General features: G+C 42.1%; 1 protein-coding gene across 2 annotated transcripts; it reads left to right on the forward strand.

Annotated features, from left to right (window-relative positions):
• Positions 1-4356: 4356 nt before the first annotated feature.
• Positions 4357-12884, forward strand: RNF168 (ring finger protein 168). Of its 2 annotated transcripts, none has more exons than XM_057408371.1 (7): positions 4357-4662; positions 5633-5976; positions 6807-6883; positions 8749-8925; positions 9637-9761; positions 10058-10145; positions 10846-12884. In XM_057408371.1, exons 2-7 carry the CDS (start codon positions 5676-5678, stop codon positions 11908-11910), a joined length of 1833 nt encoding a protein of 610 aa, XP_057264354.1. In that variant the 5' UTR covers positions 4357-4662; positions 5633-5675; the 3' UTR covers positions 11911-12884. The 2 variants fall into 2 exon arrangements, with proteins under 2 accessions (XP_057264354.1, XP_057264355.1); XM_057408372.1 differs by having other exon boundaries at positions 10849-12884.
• Positions 12885-13691: the final 807 nt, after the last annotated feature.

Here is a 13691-nt window from a genome sequence, read left to right on the forward strand (position 1 = left end):
ATAATTGCTCCATCAGCAAAAGCCTGTAGCTGCATGAAGTGTTGCTGGGTGATTATGAGTAACGGGAAATTCAGGTTCACACTCTAATATTGTTGTACATGGGAGGTTTGGGATGAACAACTGAATTCAGGAAAGTGCCTCGGAGTCTGGAGGGTTCAAAGACAGGAAGTGCTGATTAACATTAACATCCCCCTTCCCCTGAGAGCAGACCTTTCTTAGAAGTTTTAAGAAGGGAGATCAATGTTGCTGAGGAATTGGGACATAGGTGAAATGGATTCACCCTCCATTTTCAAAGCTTGTACTTGGAAGAGGAAGACTTTACCGACAGGTTCATTGGCTTCACAGGCTCCAGCCTCAGCTGTCCCTGCTGGCACCAGTCCACGTGTTCAGCTGCAGTGCGACAGCGCAAGTCACTTGTAGATGGTGTCTCTAACCAGATGCGCAACAATTGCAGGATCAAATACAAGCCATAAGCCCAGCTCTTCAGGAAAAAGAGTTGGAAAAGGGTCTGAAATTTTCCAGAGTCTTCCCTCTTGATGGATTTTCACATAGGGATTTTCATATACTCCCTTTAACATACTCCTGTGCACTTGGTATCAAGCAAATTTTTAAGTCAGCTTAGGTGCCACACATATAACTCTGGTTTACCTGTAGTTAAAATGATCGTTGTCTATTGAGAGTATCACAGCTGATAGAATGCAGTACTTCTGCTTATGAAATTAGTGACCAGTCAAGATACTAACATTGTTCACCAACGGCTTTTGTTACTCCAATTCACCACAAAAAAACCCAACCCGAACCTAGAGACCTGACCAGAGAGAGAAACAGAAACATGGGAAACACTCCTGAACTTAAAAAGTGAAAACTAAGTCTGTGGGGAAACTGATTGCAGAAGTGTGGATCTGACTAGTACCGTGAAGTAAGTGTAATGGTAACTTCACTTACATTAAAGGAAAAAGTGTTTAGAGGTCATGACTGAAATGAAAGCAGGAGTTTTAATCCATTCTTCATTTCCTTCAGAACTTGGATCCAAGAAGCAGCAGCACCGATTCCCCTGGAATTTACAAAAAGCTGTAGCAGATTAGTTATGGAGATCTGTCCTACTGTGGTGTGACTGAACAGAAATTTTTAGAACCAAAATTAGCAAATGATGAAATGTTTGCTTACAGATGCTTAAAACCGCACAAGTGTAATTTACAGACAGGCAATACACCTGGTATCAGAAAGTGCTGGAAAGACAGAACTGATCAAATTCTAAAGCACTGGACTGAAGGTGTATTATTCAGTAATGACACTCTGTTATTCCAAAAACTCCTGCTACTGGAGTTTCTGAACCATCACCTCATATTATCCTATTAGACTGCTGCTCTCTCCTTGCTCAGCTATAGCTATGAAGTGGAGCTGAAACTTACAGCAAACACTGACCCATCTCACCTCAGCTTATTCACTTGCTCTCTCTGCGTTGACAGACTTCATCCCATTATTATCATGTGAGCTCTTCCAGTTCTTCTGAGCTACCTGCATTTCTACAACACACAAGCTCTACTTCCCAATTAAAGTTCTATTTCAGTCCTAAAATCCTCTTGGCCAACATGCACACATAAATACATGTAAATGGGTGAAACCCCCACCCAAAAGTTAGTCCAGGAATGCATCAGGACAGACAATAATTTGTTGAAATCCAACACCCTGTCAGAAACATGCCCAGTTCCAAAATACCTGTTGTGACCCAGCAGGAGACAGGAGGCTCTGAGCAATAAACATCTTGCTGAAGCAAGAGAAGTTCTTCCAAAGTAAGATCAAGATGAAAGCAGCTTTCCCAAGACTGTCAAGGAAGTCTCCTAGCCTCATCAAACAACCAGAAAGTGTTAGACAAGATCTGTACAAGCTGCACTCAGACAATGGATTAAGGTCAGGGAGACTTAGGAAACTATGCCCCTGTTGATGCCTCTTTATTTTCTTCTCATTCGGGTCAACTACAGGCACAATCTAAAGCAGAACAGAAAGGCAGGTAGACAGGGGAGCACTGACAGTGTAGTAATGGTGTTCTTGATCTTTCTCTTAAAACAACCTAAAAATACTGTGGAGTGTGCATGAAAGAAGGGAAAACTGCTGCTCATGCTATCTAAAGTTAGCCTCTATTTGTTATTTTTTTAACGTCATCACCTGAAAGCTACTGTGTATTTTGTCCTTGCAAAAAAGTTCAGCCAAAGATAAAGGAAACAGGAGCACAACAAACAACGTAAAGACCTTAATATGGTATTTAACACAGGTAATCACAATTCAGAATCCAGTTCTATAAACATTAGTATAATACAATCATAATAGTAACAGAGGCAGTGGAAGCAGTGCAGCAAACTGGGGATGAAGAGAGAGATGTTACAGAAAAAAAAATGTAGGGCCTTGCTCATACTAAAATTTAGCCAATGGCATAGTTTTTGTTTAACTGATACAGCCTGAAGTTCTGCCAGTAAAATGCAAAGAAAAGTAACAGAAGTCTAGAAGAAATAGCTGATGCTCTGCTAGTACTTGTCAAGTATGTAGTACTGAGGTGTTTGTTCAGTTTTTAGGAAGGAACTTTGAATGATTCATATGTTGATAGCTTTGAGATCCTCAGGATTCTTCAGAACACACCTTGATGTAAATCACCTCAGAGCCTAACATAAAGAAAATGGTCTTCACAAAAACCACCCCTGGAAGGACACAAGCCCAACACACCCTACTCCATGAGTAAAGCGCAGCAAATCCCAGCTACGAAGCAGTTTTCTTATTGCTGGTTTACTAAGGTGGTCTTATTACAGTTTTATTGTGGAAGGACAGTCCTACAAAATAGAAAACCAGAGCAGGATGAGCTGACAGGAGAAGAGAAATACTGCGGGTGGCTTGTTTATTATTGGTGTCATTTTTAATCTGAGGAAGAATGAGAAGTTCTGCTCAATGTCAGATGGAAATGGTTCAAAAGATCCTGACATCACAAGTAAAAGCATAAATCACTTCAAAATGTAATTTGAGAAAAAACCCTGCACAACTAATGTTAATGCAAGTGGTTGAGACCTGCAGACATATCTACACACAAATCTTGCATCTGCATTTACAAATTATAAGACCTCTGAACCAGGGAAGGGCAAAAAGCCTTTGGGCTGTGTCAAAAAAAACTTCATTTCTACTGGTGCATGTTCACTTATAGCTTGAGAGAAGCCTCAGAATGGCATCTGGATCTGTCCACAGTGCAACATAGCTGTCACCCACCATCACGGGAGAAAGCACCACCCGTTGATGCCCAAGTACCCATGAAACATGCTTGTTTTCCATCCCTCAGAGTAGAAACCAAGCTGCAAACCTTGGAGACTCTCTTCACAGACCTGGACTCAAGCTTGCAGACACTGGCGCAGAAGTTTGATCTGCAGGCCAAGATGATGGAGAAGGAGCTGAGCCAGGATGCCCTGTGGATACCAGAGGGGAGGTGAGCACTGGGAGGGTCAGGTTGGTCCTGGTCCTGCACATGCAGGTGGTGCTGGTGTGGCTCCAACATGGGGCTGTACAGCCTGTGCTGACATATTTTATCCTTCAAGGCCTTGGAGAGACCTTAGAGCAGCTTCCAGTGCTTAAAGGGGCTGACAAGAAATCTGGAGAGAGGCTTTTTACAAGGACTTCTGACAGCAACAGGACAAGGGGGAATGGCTTTAAACTGTGATTCTATGATTCTTTCCCAGCTGAAATTGCTATTTATTGCAGAACTGGGTAATCTGAGGAAAAATTGAGGTTCCTTTGATAGCTGTTTCTTTAAAAACCAAAACTAACAGTCTCTGAAATATTTATGTGGTTTAAAACCCATGCCACTTCCAGGATAGTGGGGACATCAAGCCTGCCTTTGCATAACTTTATTCCACAGTAAGTGCAGGAAAAAAAACCCAAACCACCTCATTAACACCGATTACTTTCTTGGAGGCCAGAAGACTCCCATTTTTAGCTAGTCTTTCCATCTCTCGCTTCTGGAGCAGCTCTCGTTTTCCGCACACGGGGGAAGCCGGCTCTCGTCAGGCTGCCCTCCAGCGAGACCCGCGGGTAACGCTTTATGGCCGAAACGCCTGCTCAGACAATAGATGCTCAACGCCGCGGTTCCACACGGACCCGCAGTGCGCCGCCGGGCTGGGTGTGGCAGAGGACGGCTGTCACCCCGGCTCGGGCCGTCACTCCGGAGCGCGCCTGCCCCCCGCCGGCTGCTCAACCGAAGCGCCCTCGGTGTCTATCTCCCGGCAGGCCCGGCTCGGAGGAGGAGCGAACGGCAGCGCGGCGGGAGAGGCCTGGCAGCGCGGGACGGGGCGGAGCGGGCGGCGGGTTGGCGGACAGCGCTACGGCGGCGGCCATTGCAGGAGGCTGCGGCCCTGCCTGCCGCCGCCCCCCCGCCGCGGAGCTGCAGCTCGGTGGGTGCTGACTCCTTGCCGTGACCGCTCAGGGACCGGGGTGTGCGGGGGATGAGAGGCGGCCGCCGACGGGGAGCCCAGCCTCGTCCTTAGCTGTGCAGCGTTGTTCCTGTGCGCCGGGCCGCGGCTGTGGTATGTGGGGCTGCTCCGCCGCCCTGCCTCCGTCGCTGGGTATCCAGGGCCTTCGCCAAGCGTCCAGTGTTCTGTCTGCGTACTAATCGAGCTGAGCCCAGAGCAGGTACACATGGACTTAGTGGGTCTTTTTACCAAACTGCCTGGAAAAATGTCATTTTTTAAAAAATTAAGAGTTTGTTTTATCGACAAAGGGAAAGCAGAAACAATAAAACCCAAATTAAAATGTATTTGTCTCCATGTCGAGTTCCTGCGTGACTGAAATTGCAGCCTTTCTCTCAGAAAGACCTCAGCTCTTTTTGAAGGTGGCTGTTTCTGAGAAGCTAAAAAAAACTGATTAAGTTCCTATAACTTTAAAAAAAAAACAAAACAAAAAACAACCAAAAACCAGGTTGGTTTTTTTTTTCATCTTTTTTTGCTGTAGGTGTTTCTTATTTTCTGTATCACCTGTTTCTGGGCCAAGTGGAAAAGTCCTGTGGGGAGAAGTGATAGGAAGGCTGGATGATCCCCACCTTTTTAACTCATACAAGAAGATGCTGAAGTGTTGAATGCATTGGTTGATTTCTTGCTTATATTAACAACAAGTATTTTGACTTTTTAGTCTCAGCTTAAGCAAATGATTGAGGAGGATCACTCTTTCCTGTGGTGCACAGGGATGTTGTAGTTCACCTTCAGAACGTGCTGGAACCAAGTCTGTACCAGAGCAGCTTTTGATGTACTGAAAAAGTGAGCAGAAGGCCAAGGTAACTGTGATAACAGATCCACCAAACGTGAGAATAGCGTGTCACTAGTACAGAGTAAATGCTAGAAGAAATCTCACCACCTTTCCCCTCTCTCCTTACCACCTCTTTGCTATCCCCAAAGCATCTGTTACAACTCATAGGAAACTGGTAGGAAAATCTGCTACAGTTTCTCCATGTCTTCTGGAAAGATTTCTTTCTCTCAGAGGCTGATCATGAGCAAAAGTAACCACGTAAGGAGACTTCTTTAATGTTTTCATAAAGTAGCTGTAAAACTGAGCATTTTCTTTTATAGTCATGATGGGAAGTAAAATACATGTTTCTTTTTGCTTTCAGGTGCTGATGTTGTACTAGTCTTGTTCCTCTACTTCAAGCCAGTATGTCGAAGAAATCAGGGTCTCTCCTTTCCTTGTCTGACTGCCTCTGCCCAATCTGCATGGAGATCTTTGTAGAGCCCGTGACGCTGCCATGCAACCATACCCTCTGTAACTCCTGTTTCCAGCTCACAGTTGAAAAAGCCAGTCTTTGTTGCCCTTTTTGCCGGCGTCGAGTCTCTTCCTGGGCCCGATATAATGCCCGCAGAAATACTCTTGTCAATTGGGAGCTCTGGGAAAAGATCCAGAAGCATTACCCGAAGGAGTGTGAGCGTAGGATTAATGGACAGGATTTGGAAGAGGAAAGTAAGTAAAATGTCACTTGTCCTGGGATGTTTGTTGGTGGACTTTGGATGTTGTGAAACAAGAAGCTGTGCAGATGTTCATGCTAGCAAATGCAGTGTCAGAGCTCTCCTGTGAAAGGTGCTTGCAAGGCAGAGAAATGGGCACATGTGCTATTTTCATGTGTAGGTCAGAGAGGGAGTTATATTTGGTCATTTAAGTGCATATTTTTTCATGTGTTCTGCACAAAGTGTTGGTATGTGGCTGCGTAGCCTTGCAAAGCCTGTAAATCATTACAGATACAACTTTGGCTGTAAAATCTGTGAGTGGAGTATTTGCCTGTGTGTTTATTACTGGAGAATAAATGTAGTGGTTCAAAGTTGTTCACTCTTAGATGCTGTTAATTAGTGTGATTAGAAATTATAGGGCTTTAGTCTGTGCAAGAGTCTCTGAGCCTAAAATTGTGGTGTCAGAGAAAAGGAAGTGAAATCTGATTAATTCTTTGAAGAAGGATTTTTGGGGGCTGTTACATTGCAAGCTCCCTTGGGGGAGGCTAATTGGTAGATTGGCTCTATGACAAGTTGTGCCACTTGCTATATTAAGAAGTTCTTTCAGCAGCAAAAATCAAAAGACTTAAGTTATGGCCAGCATATGTATTTGCTTCATATGCAGTGCTTGGAAGATTGCACTGGCAGTTCTGTAACACAATGCTTTCTCCCACACCACTTGATGTAAGTCACATCATTCCTGTGACAGGGTATGGAAATAATCTTTTGTTAAAATATTTTCTTGTTGACTGTCATGATCTTGTTTAGTTCCTTGCTTAGTTTTTTCCTCTCTTTCCTCTCAATTAGTCTGTGTCCCCCATCCGCAGCACCAGCTGAGCAAGCCTGGGGAACTGAGGCAGGAATATGAAGCAGAGATTAGCAAGGTAAGTCTAAAAATATATTTAAAAGCATAAACGCTTTGTGTCTAGTTATTTTAATTGTTCCCACAAACGGCTGTAATGTTATTTAATGAAAAAGAGAGCTATATAAAAGGGCATTGCTGCTGCAAGAACACACTGGTCATTCCTGAGGTATAAATTAAATTTCTGTCCTTTATGGAAGAGGAGAGACTTCCTTGTGTGCAGAAGGGTTCTTTCAGGGTTAAAGCTTTCACTATCTTCAATCCTGGCGACAGATACTAAAATGTCTTTTATAGGTCCTCAGCTTATTTTGTACTAGCAAATTAAAAATTTTGGATTGTTTGGGCTTTGGTCTTGCACTGCTTCATTTTCCTCCTTAAGTAACAGACCACAATTAGGTGAGCTTTAGTAATATCTAGCTTTATTTTTTTTTACTTGATCACTCCCTGTTTTGTCTGAATTTTATTTGAAAATCAGAATAGATTTTTTAAGAAATCTTAATGGTTGCCTATTTAAGGATCCTTTTTCCAATTTAGACATGGCAGTAGTAAGAATTTGTCATGGTTTAAGCCCAGCCAGCAATCCAGAACCACGCAGCTGCTCGCTCACTCCCCCCATGCTTCCTCCCCCTGCTCCTGGAGGGATGGGGAGGAGAATCAAAAGAATGTAACTCCCATGGGTTGAGATAAGAACAGTCCAGTAACTAAGGTGTAACACAAAACCACTACTGCTGCCAACAATAATAATAATGATAGGGAAAATAACAAGGGAAGAGAATACAACCGCTCACCACCCGCTGACCAATACCCAACCCGACCCAAGGAGCGATCTAGCCCTTCCAGGTAACTGCTTCCAGTTTATATAGTGGGCATGACGTGCTGTGCTCTTTGGCTAGTTTGGGTCAGGTGTCCTGTCTCTGCTTCCTCCCAACTTCCCCTCCTCCCTGGCAGAGCATGAGACTCAGAAAGTCCTTGGTCAGAGTAAGCATTACTGAGCAACAGCTAAAAACATCGGTGTTATCAACATTGTTCTCAGGCTGAAAGTCAAAAACACAGCACTGCACCAGCTACTAAGAAGGACAAAAATGACTGCTACCACTGAACCCAGCACAGAATTATAGTTGGAAATAGCATCAAAATGCTCCTTTTCCTAACAGCCCTGTTGGTTGTAACAAGAGCAGAAGTTATGAGCAGAGGACTGTGGTATTCTCTTTTATGGTGGTTAGGGGATAAGATTGATTGGTAGCAACAGTACCGATGGTTAATGGAGATGGGGCCCAAAATCAGTGAAATAAGTAATGATGTCTGCTGCTAATCATAAGACATCAATGCATGATTTCTAACAAACTCACACTTAACATAACTTTTATAGTATTACAGTTTGATGCTCTTCTCTAAAGCAAATCTCCAAATTCCATGGCCCAGTTAAGAAAGCTTTATTCATTCTTTAAGTGTCCTTGTAGAGTTACTGATAACTGATTTATCAAGAGAGGATGTCTGCCTTAAGGAAGGTAGATTTAATGTTCTTGGTCTGCTGCTGCTGCAGACCAGGAAGCACATTTCATCTCTAGACCCATGTATTTGGAGATCTTAGATTTTGTTACTAACATTTTGAAAAGGTAATGGAATTTAACCTTGCAAGTGAGCAAGGTTAATGGTGTAGTCTTACAGGAACCAGAAGGTACGTCACTGTTATCAAACTGAAGACCTTACACACAGTGTTAGTTTCATTCTTACATCTTTGGAGACTTGTAATTAAATACTGGTTTTGAAGTGTGCTGTGGCTTTTTGAAGAGTGCATTCACATTTAAGGAGCATCAGCTGAAGGGTTCTGGAGTAGAGTGTGGTCCTACAGTAGTAACCAGATGCATTTAAAAAAAACTTTTTTAGGTGGAGGCAGAAAGGCGAGCACATGAGCAAGAGGAGAACAAAGCAAGTGAGGAATACATTCAGCGCCTTCTGGCAGAGGAGGAGGAGGAACAGAGATTGGCAGAAGAGAGGCGAAGGGAGATGGAGAAACAGCTGAAGCAAGATGAAGAGTTGGCCTGGCGGCTGAGTAGCAGTCTGGTGAGTTAGGATCAAGGGGGACAGTAGAAAACATTGCTACAGTGCAAGCAACTTAGACTTTTCATAGCAAAAATTAAAACTTTGAATGAAATAATTTTATTGTAATTGTAGTCGGAAGCTGTTGTTGGCCCCTGGCACTTTAGATCATTGATTGATTGTTAATTTTTGAAGAACCAGCAGGAGGGTGAAATACCCAAAACATTCCTGCCTGTGTAATATGCACTTGAAACATGTGCTCTGGATGTTTTAATTGTGAAACATTTTGAAACATTGGTTTTCCTCTGAATACTTCCTTTTCTTCATGATTTTAAAAATACTTGTTTGGAAGAAATTCATGTCTGTAACCTGTACTGAAAAAAGCAAAATGTGCAGTGAAAGATGAAAGTTTACCTTGTGTTTTGGGCTTTTTTGTTGTTTCTTATTTTGTTAATTTGTTTGGGGATTTTGGTTGGTTGGGTTTTGCTACCTGAAAATATGATGATGAAACCTGTGTATTTACGTGAGGAAAACCTCCTCCCATAATACTAGATGCAGGAAAGTGTACAGAACATGTATCATCTCTTATTCCATAATGATGCATTACTTACAGTTGTAGAATTCCTTGGACAAAAGTAACTAATTCTGCAGGAGAAAGTAGTTTTCTGGTTTTTCTCCAGTTTCTGTCATGTTTTGTTTCATGTAACACTATCTTGTCTGTCTTTGTCATTGAAGAATGATGATTCCAAAGGACATGGGCTCAGCAGTCCTGCACAAGCAGGCAGTGTCTCACTTGAAACGTCCCCAGCTAATTTGTGCAAAGCAAAGAGCAAACCAAGCAACTCTGAAGACATTCAGAAGTAAGCAATTAAAATTTTTCTCTTTAATTATTAGTCTTTTTCTTGGTATAATGCCCCTTATCTCCATCTGCTTCTTTGGAATCCTGTAGTCCAACTTTCCTGGATAATCTGGGGTAAATGTAAACCATTGCATGTTAAAACACCTCCTCAGAGGATAAAATGGAGGAGGATGGCACTTGGCCTTCTCTTCTTTTGCTTGTCAGAATGAACCGGAAGATCTCAACTAATGCAAAGTGCTGACAATTCAAGGGGAAAAGAAGAAAGTTTTAAAAGGTGTTTTCTTTTTACTTTTAAAGGTACCTGTCTCCAAAGCTTCATCATACATTGGGATCAGCATCATTCTCTAGAACAAGAGAGAGAGGCAGGAGTGGCTCTGGCTCTGCGGTAACTAGAATAATTTTGTTAGAAATCTCAGTGTTAATTATGGCTTAACTTTCCCCTTGCCTGTAGGATTGGCAATCCTGTATTCCCCTGGCACATCAGCACTGGCCAGTTTATCTTGCTCTTTTTGAACTACCTTTAGTATTCAAGATTTCTCAACATGGAAAGGGAAGAAACCATGCTTGACAGTCTGCAGATGTGCACCTACGGCTTACTTTGATGGTTACCTTATATAGCCTTACAGGCACCTTAACTGAATGTCTTCAGCGAGCTCTGGTTCCAACCAGTGGTGTCTAAAACTAGAATGATGGTTCTGGAGCTCACTGGAGGAGGTTGCGCTCTGATTTTTCATCATTCCATATCTCTGCCTTAGCTGTCCTGTTTGGCTTCAAAAGATGATGAGCAGGCTTGAATAGTTGATTTGAGTCATTGATGAGAGGAGAATGCGGCAGTTGTGTTTTCAGTCCTTTAGCTGGACTTCTGCAGCTTTTCTTCAATATTTTCTTTATAATAATATACATTAATTATGTATTTTTATAATAATACATTAATTATGGTTGGTTTTTTTTTAAAAGAAGAATCCAAGTTAATACCCCAGAGTAGTTATGAACAACACAGCGGTGAGAAGTGAGAGTTGCATTTTATTCATACCCATTGGCTTTTGCTAAATTTATTTTGTTAGTGGTCTCTCCCTTTTTTTCAGGAGACCAATGGCAATGAAGGCAGCAGTTCAGCATGGCAAGATGAGCAAGAGGAAATGCCAACGTTGTCTCCACAGCTGACTGGTGTCAATAAAGATTCCAGTGCTATGGATTCATTTTTGGAATCGTGCATGAACTATTTCAGTACCTCGGCTTCGGGGGAAACTGCTGCTGTCAAGCAGGAAGAAACACCAGGAACAAATTGTGTAGGAGAAGAAATTCCAGATGCGTTGCATGGAATCACAGAAAGGGAAGGCTCTGGAACAGTTCTTAGATCTAAAGGAGAAAGTGATGGAGGTGACTCAGACAGTGGCAGTTTAACACATGTAGAAAGCATAAACCTTAAAAATGCTGCTGGAGCTCATACCTGTATTCAATCAGCAGCAAATTCTGTGGTGTCTGACAGCACAAGTGTGGTATGTGACCTCATGAAGGTGGCTAGACACTCAGATGAAGAGAAGCCAGAGAGCCTGCAGAACACTAAGAAGACTCCAAAAAGAAAGTTGTTGGGGCCACCAGCTGAACAAGTGTTTGACTTTTGTGTGCTTGATAAGAGAAGAAGAACTTTTCCAGAAAGTCTGGAGGAGCAAGGGAAGCAGATAAATGATTTTAACTTGCAAATGCAGAAAGCCTTTGAGCAGGAAATCTATGAAAGACGTATGCAAGAGGAGCAGGACAGGCTTCTGGCTCTGCAGCTGCAAAAACAGATTAACAAGGAGGAAAGGACACTTAATCGACAAAAGGGCTCTCCAGATCAGTATCTGCTTCGCACCAAACCACCTCAGTTGATGAAAGACTCTCCTGCTAGAAAGGGAAGTTCTAAGGTGGCAAAAGACTCAAAGGTATCAAAAAAACAGGCTGAAACAAATCACCGCAAAACTCGCAGAGGTTCTTGCAATGAAAATTGGCAGTCACCTGCCAGAGCCCGGATGAAATCACCCAGCATCAAGGGAGGAAAGGTGTTGAATTGTGTGGTTAATACCAATGATGCAAATGATATTTGTTCACTACCTAAGAATAAACAAAAGACGATCCTTCAGATGTTTAAAAGCCCTGTAGCAGAGTAGATCAGCAGAACCACAGGCACGTCGTGGAATGAGAATTAAAGCTGTGGTAATGCTTTCTCCTGTGTTGGGCAAGGCTTCCTGCGAACAGTTGTAAAATTGTTGGGGGGGGGGGGGGGAATCACTTTAGGCCACAGAGAGTTCTGTATTTTGAGGAGTTTTAATAATTTACGCCCCCAGTCTTTAAAAAAATGTAATTGTTCTTTTCTTGATTGCAGCTTATTTTCTAGCAGTTATATTTACATAATTCTGAATGTGAATACTGTTAGTGTTTAAAACCAAAAATAACTGATGGTCTGATCTTAAAATGAGAGTTTGGAGCCTTTTGTGGAAAGGACACATGTTCCACAGAGGTTAAGCTAAAGCTAAAAAATGAGTCTGTATTTCCAGTTGTCTGCCAGCTGCAAGGTTGAAGCTTCAGTCAACACAACCACTGGTCTGTTTAATTGAAGCATGTTACTGGAATTTAGGCCATTTGTTGAATGGCATTGTACACACAACAGGTAACAAGAGTATAACTGGACAGCCAGTCTTGCAGGTACAGTTTTCATACACTTTCTTAGAGAAAGTTCTCATTCCTCTTTCTTAGGGAAAGAGGAAAAAAACAGGTCACTCCCCCACTGCCAAAGCCAAGGATTTTTCATAAATGCCAACAGTATAAGTGGTTATGGGCTTATATTTGCCTGTTTGTAGAGGTCACTTATGCAAATCTGGCACTTACTGTCATTAGGAAAAGATACTTTTGTTGTCTTACTGCTAGCGTTCTGCAGCTTTATTCTTGTACAGTAGTATTACCTATATTTAGTGCTATTTAATTTTTATACTCAAACTGTTTTGAGTTTGATTAAAAATGCATAATATTACAAAAATGTAGTTCAGAAGACAGTTATGATGGAGAAAGTTAAACCAAAAGGGGGAGGAGCAGCTGAAGTTGTCAGAAATGACATAAGTGTAATTAAAGAGTCACATAACTACCATGCCTGGCTGGAACTAACACAATTCAAATGAATTACCGCTTAGAGTTGTGGGGAAGCTGAGGCATGGAGGAGGTTGAGGCTGGTGAAGAGCTTGACCAGCTGCTACTCAGCAGAAGTATTCTTGCTCGATTGTTTTATCTGTTGCTATTATAAAGACATCGTTTGAACTTTCTTTGCTTGTAATGAGATACTTTTCCCCTTTCCATGTTTAAAAGACAGCAAACTACAACTGCATTGCTGAAGTGTTTGTGCTAGTCACCAATGTTAGCAGATGTTTTAAATGTGTTCTTTTTTTGAACCTCGGTAGAGGTGATGATCTTTAACTTGGTTCTGGGAAATTAGTAACAAAATCCTTGACAGCAGTATCTTCTGATGTTTTAAGTTTTAAAAACCAACAAATCCTGAAATCTCATTGAAAGCACAAACAGCACATCAAGCAAAATTATGAATTGTGCTGTTTCTTTGCCTGCATGTCTCTAGTAATGGGAGGGTTTCTCATAAAGGAATGATGTGTTCTGATACGGTTTTTGAGAAAGTTACAACTGGAGACCAGCTGCAAGTCATTCAGTTTGCCTCTTCCTGCCTCAACTGTTGTGCTGGAAGCAGTATAGATCTGTTTCTGTTTAATCTTTACCTTTGTTCGGGTTGTTTGCTGTCTTACCCATGTAGTCAAATACAATCATTAATTAAAATATTCTTTAAGGCAGAGGTAGTGACTGTTTTCATGCTAGTGACACTTGTTCTTTCCAGTCATGATAAGCACCTAAGAAGTAAACTCTCCATTTTCAAAATATATGAGGAGAAAGC

Source organism: Pezoporus wallicus, unplaced genomic scaffold (genome assembly GCF_028554395.1).
Source record: "Pezoporus wallicus isolate ANWC-B61680 ecotype Strahan unplaced genomic scaffold, APGP_CSIRO_Pwel_v1 contig_4238, whole genome shotgun sequence".
NCBI classification, from domain to species: Eukaryota; Metazoa; Chordata; class Aves; order Psittaciformes; family Psittacidae; genus Pezoporus; species Pezoporus wallicus.

Bases quoted from the DNA above. Each gene is read 5' to 3' on its own strand.
- RNF168 (XM_057408371.1), top strand. From the start codon at position 5,676: ATGTCGAAGAAATCAGGGTCTCTCCTTTCCTTGTCTGACTGCCTCTGC. The intron at 5,977-6,806 runs GTAAGTAAAATG...CCTCTCAATTAG, and splicing joins ACAGGATTTGGAAGAGGAAA to TCTGTGTCCCCCATCCGCAG. The intron at 9,762-10,057 runs GTAAGCAATTAA...TTACTTTTAAAG, and splicing joins AACTCTGAAGACATTCAGAA to GTACCTGTCTCCAAAGCTTC.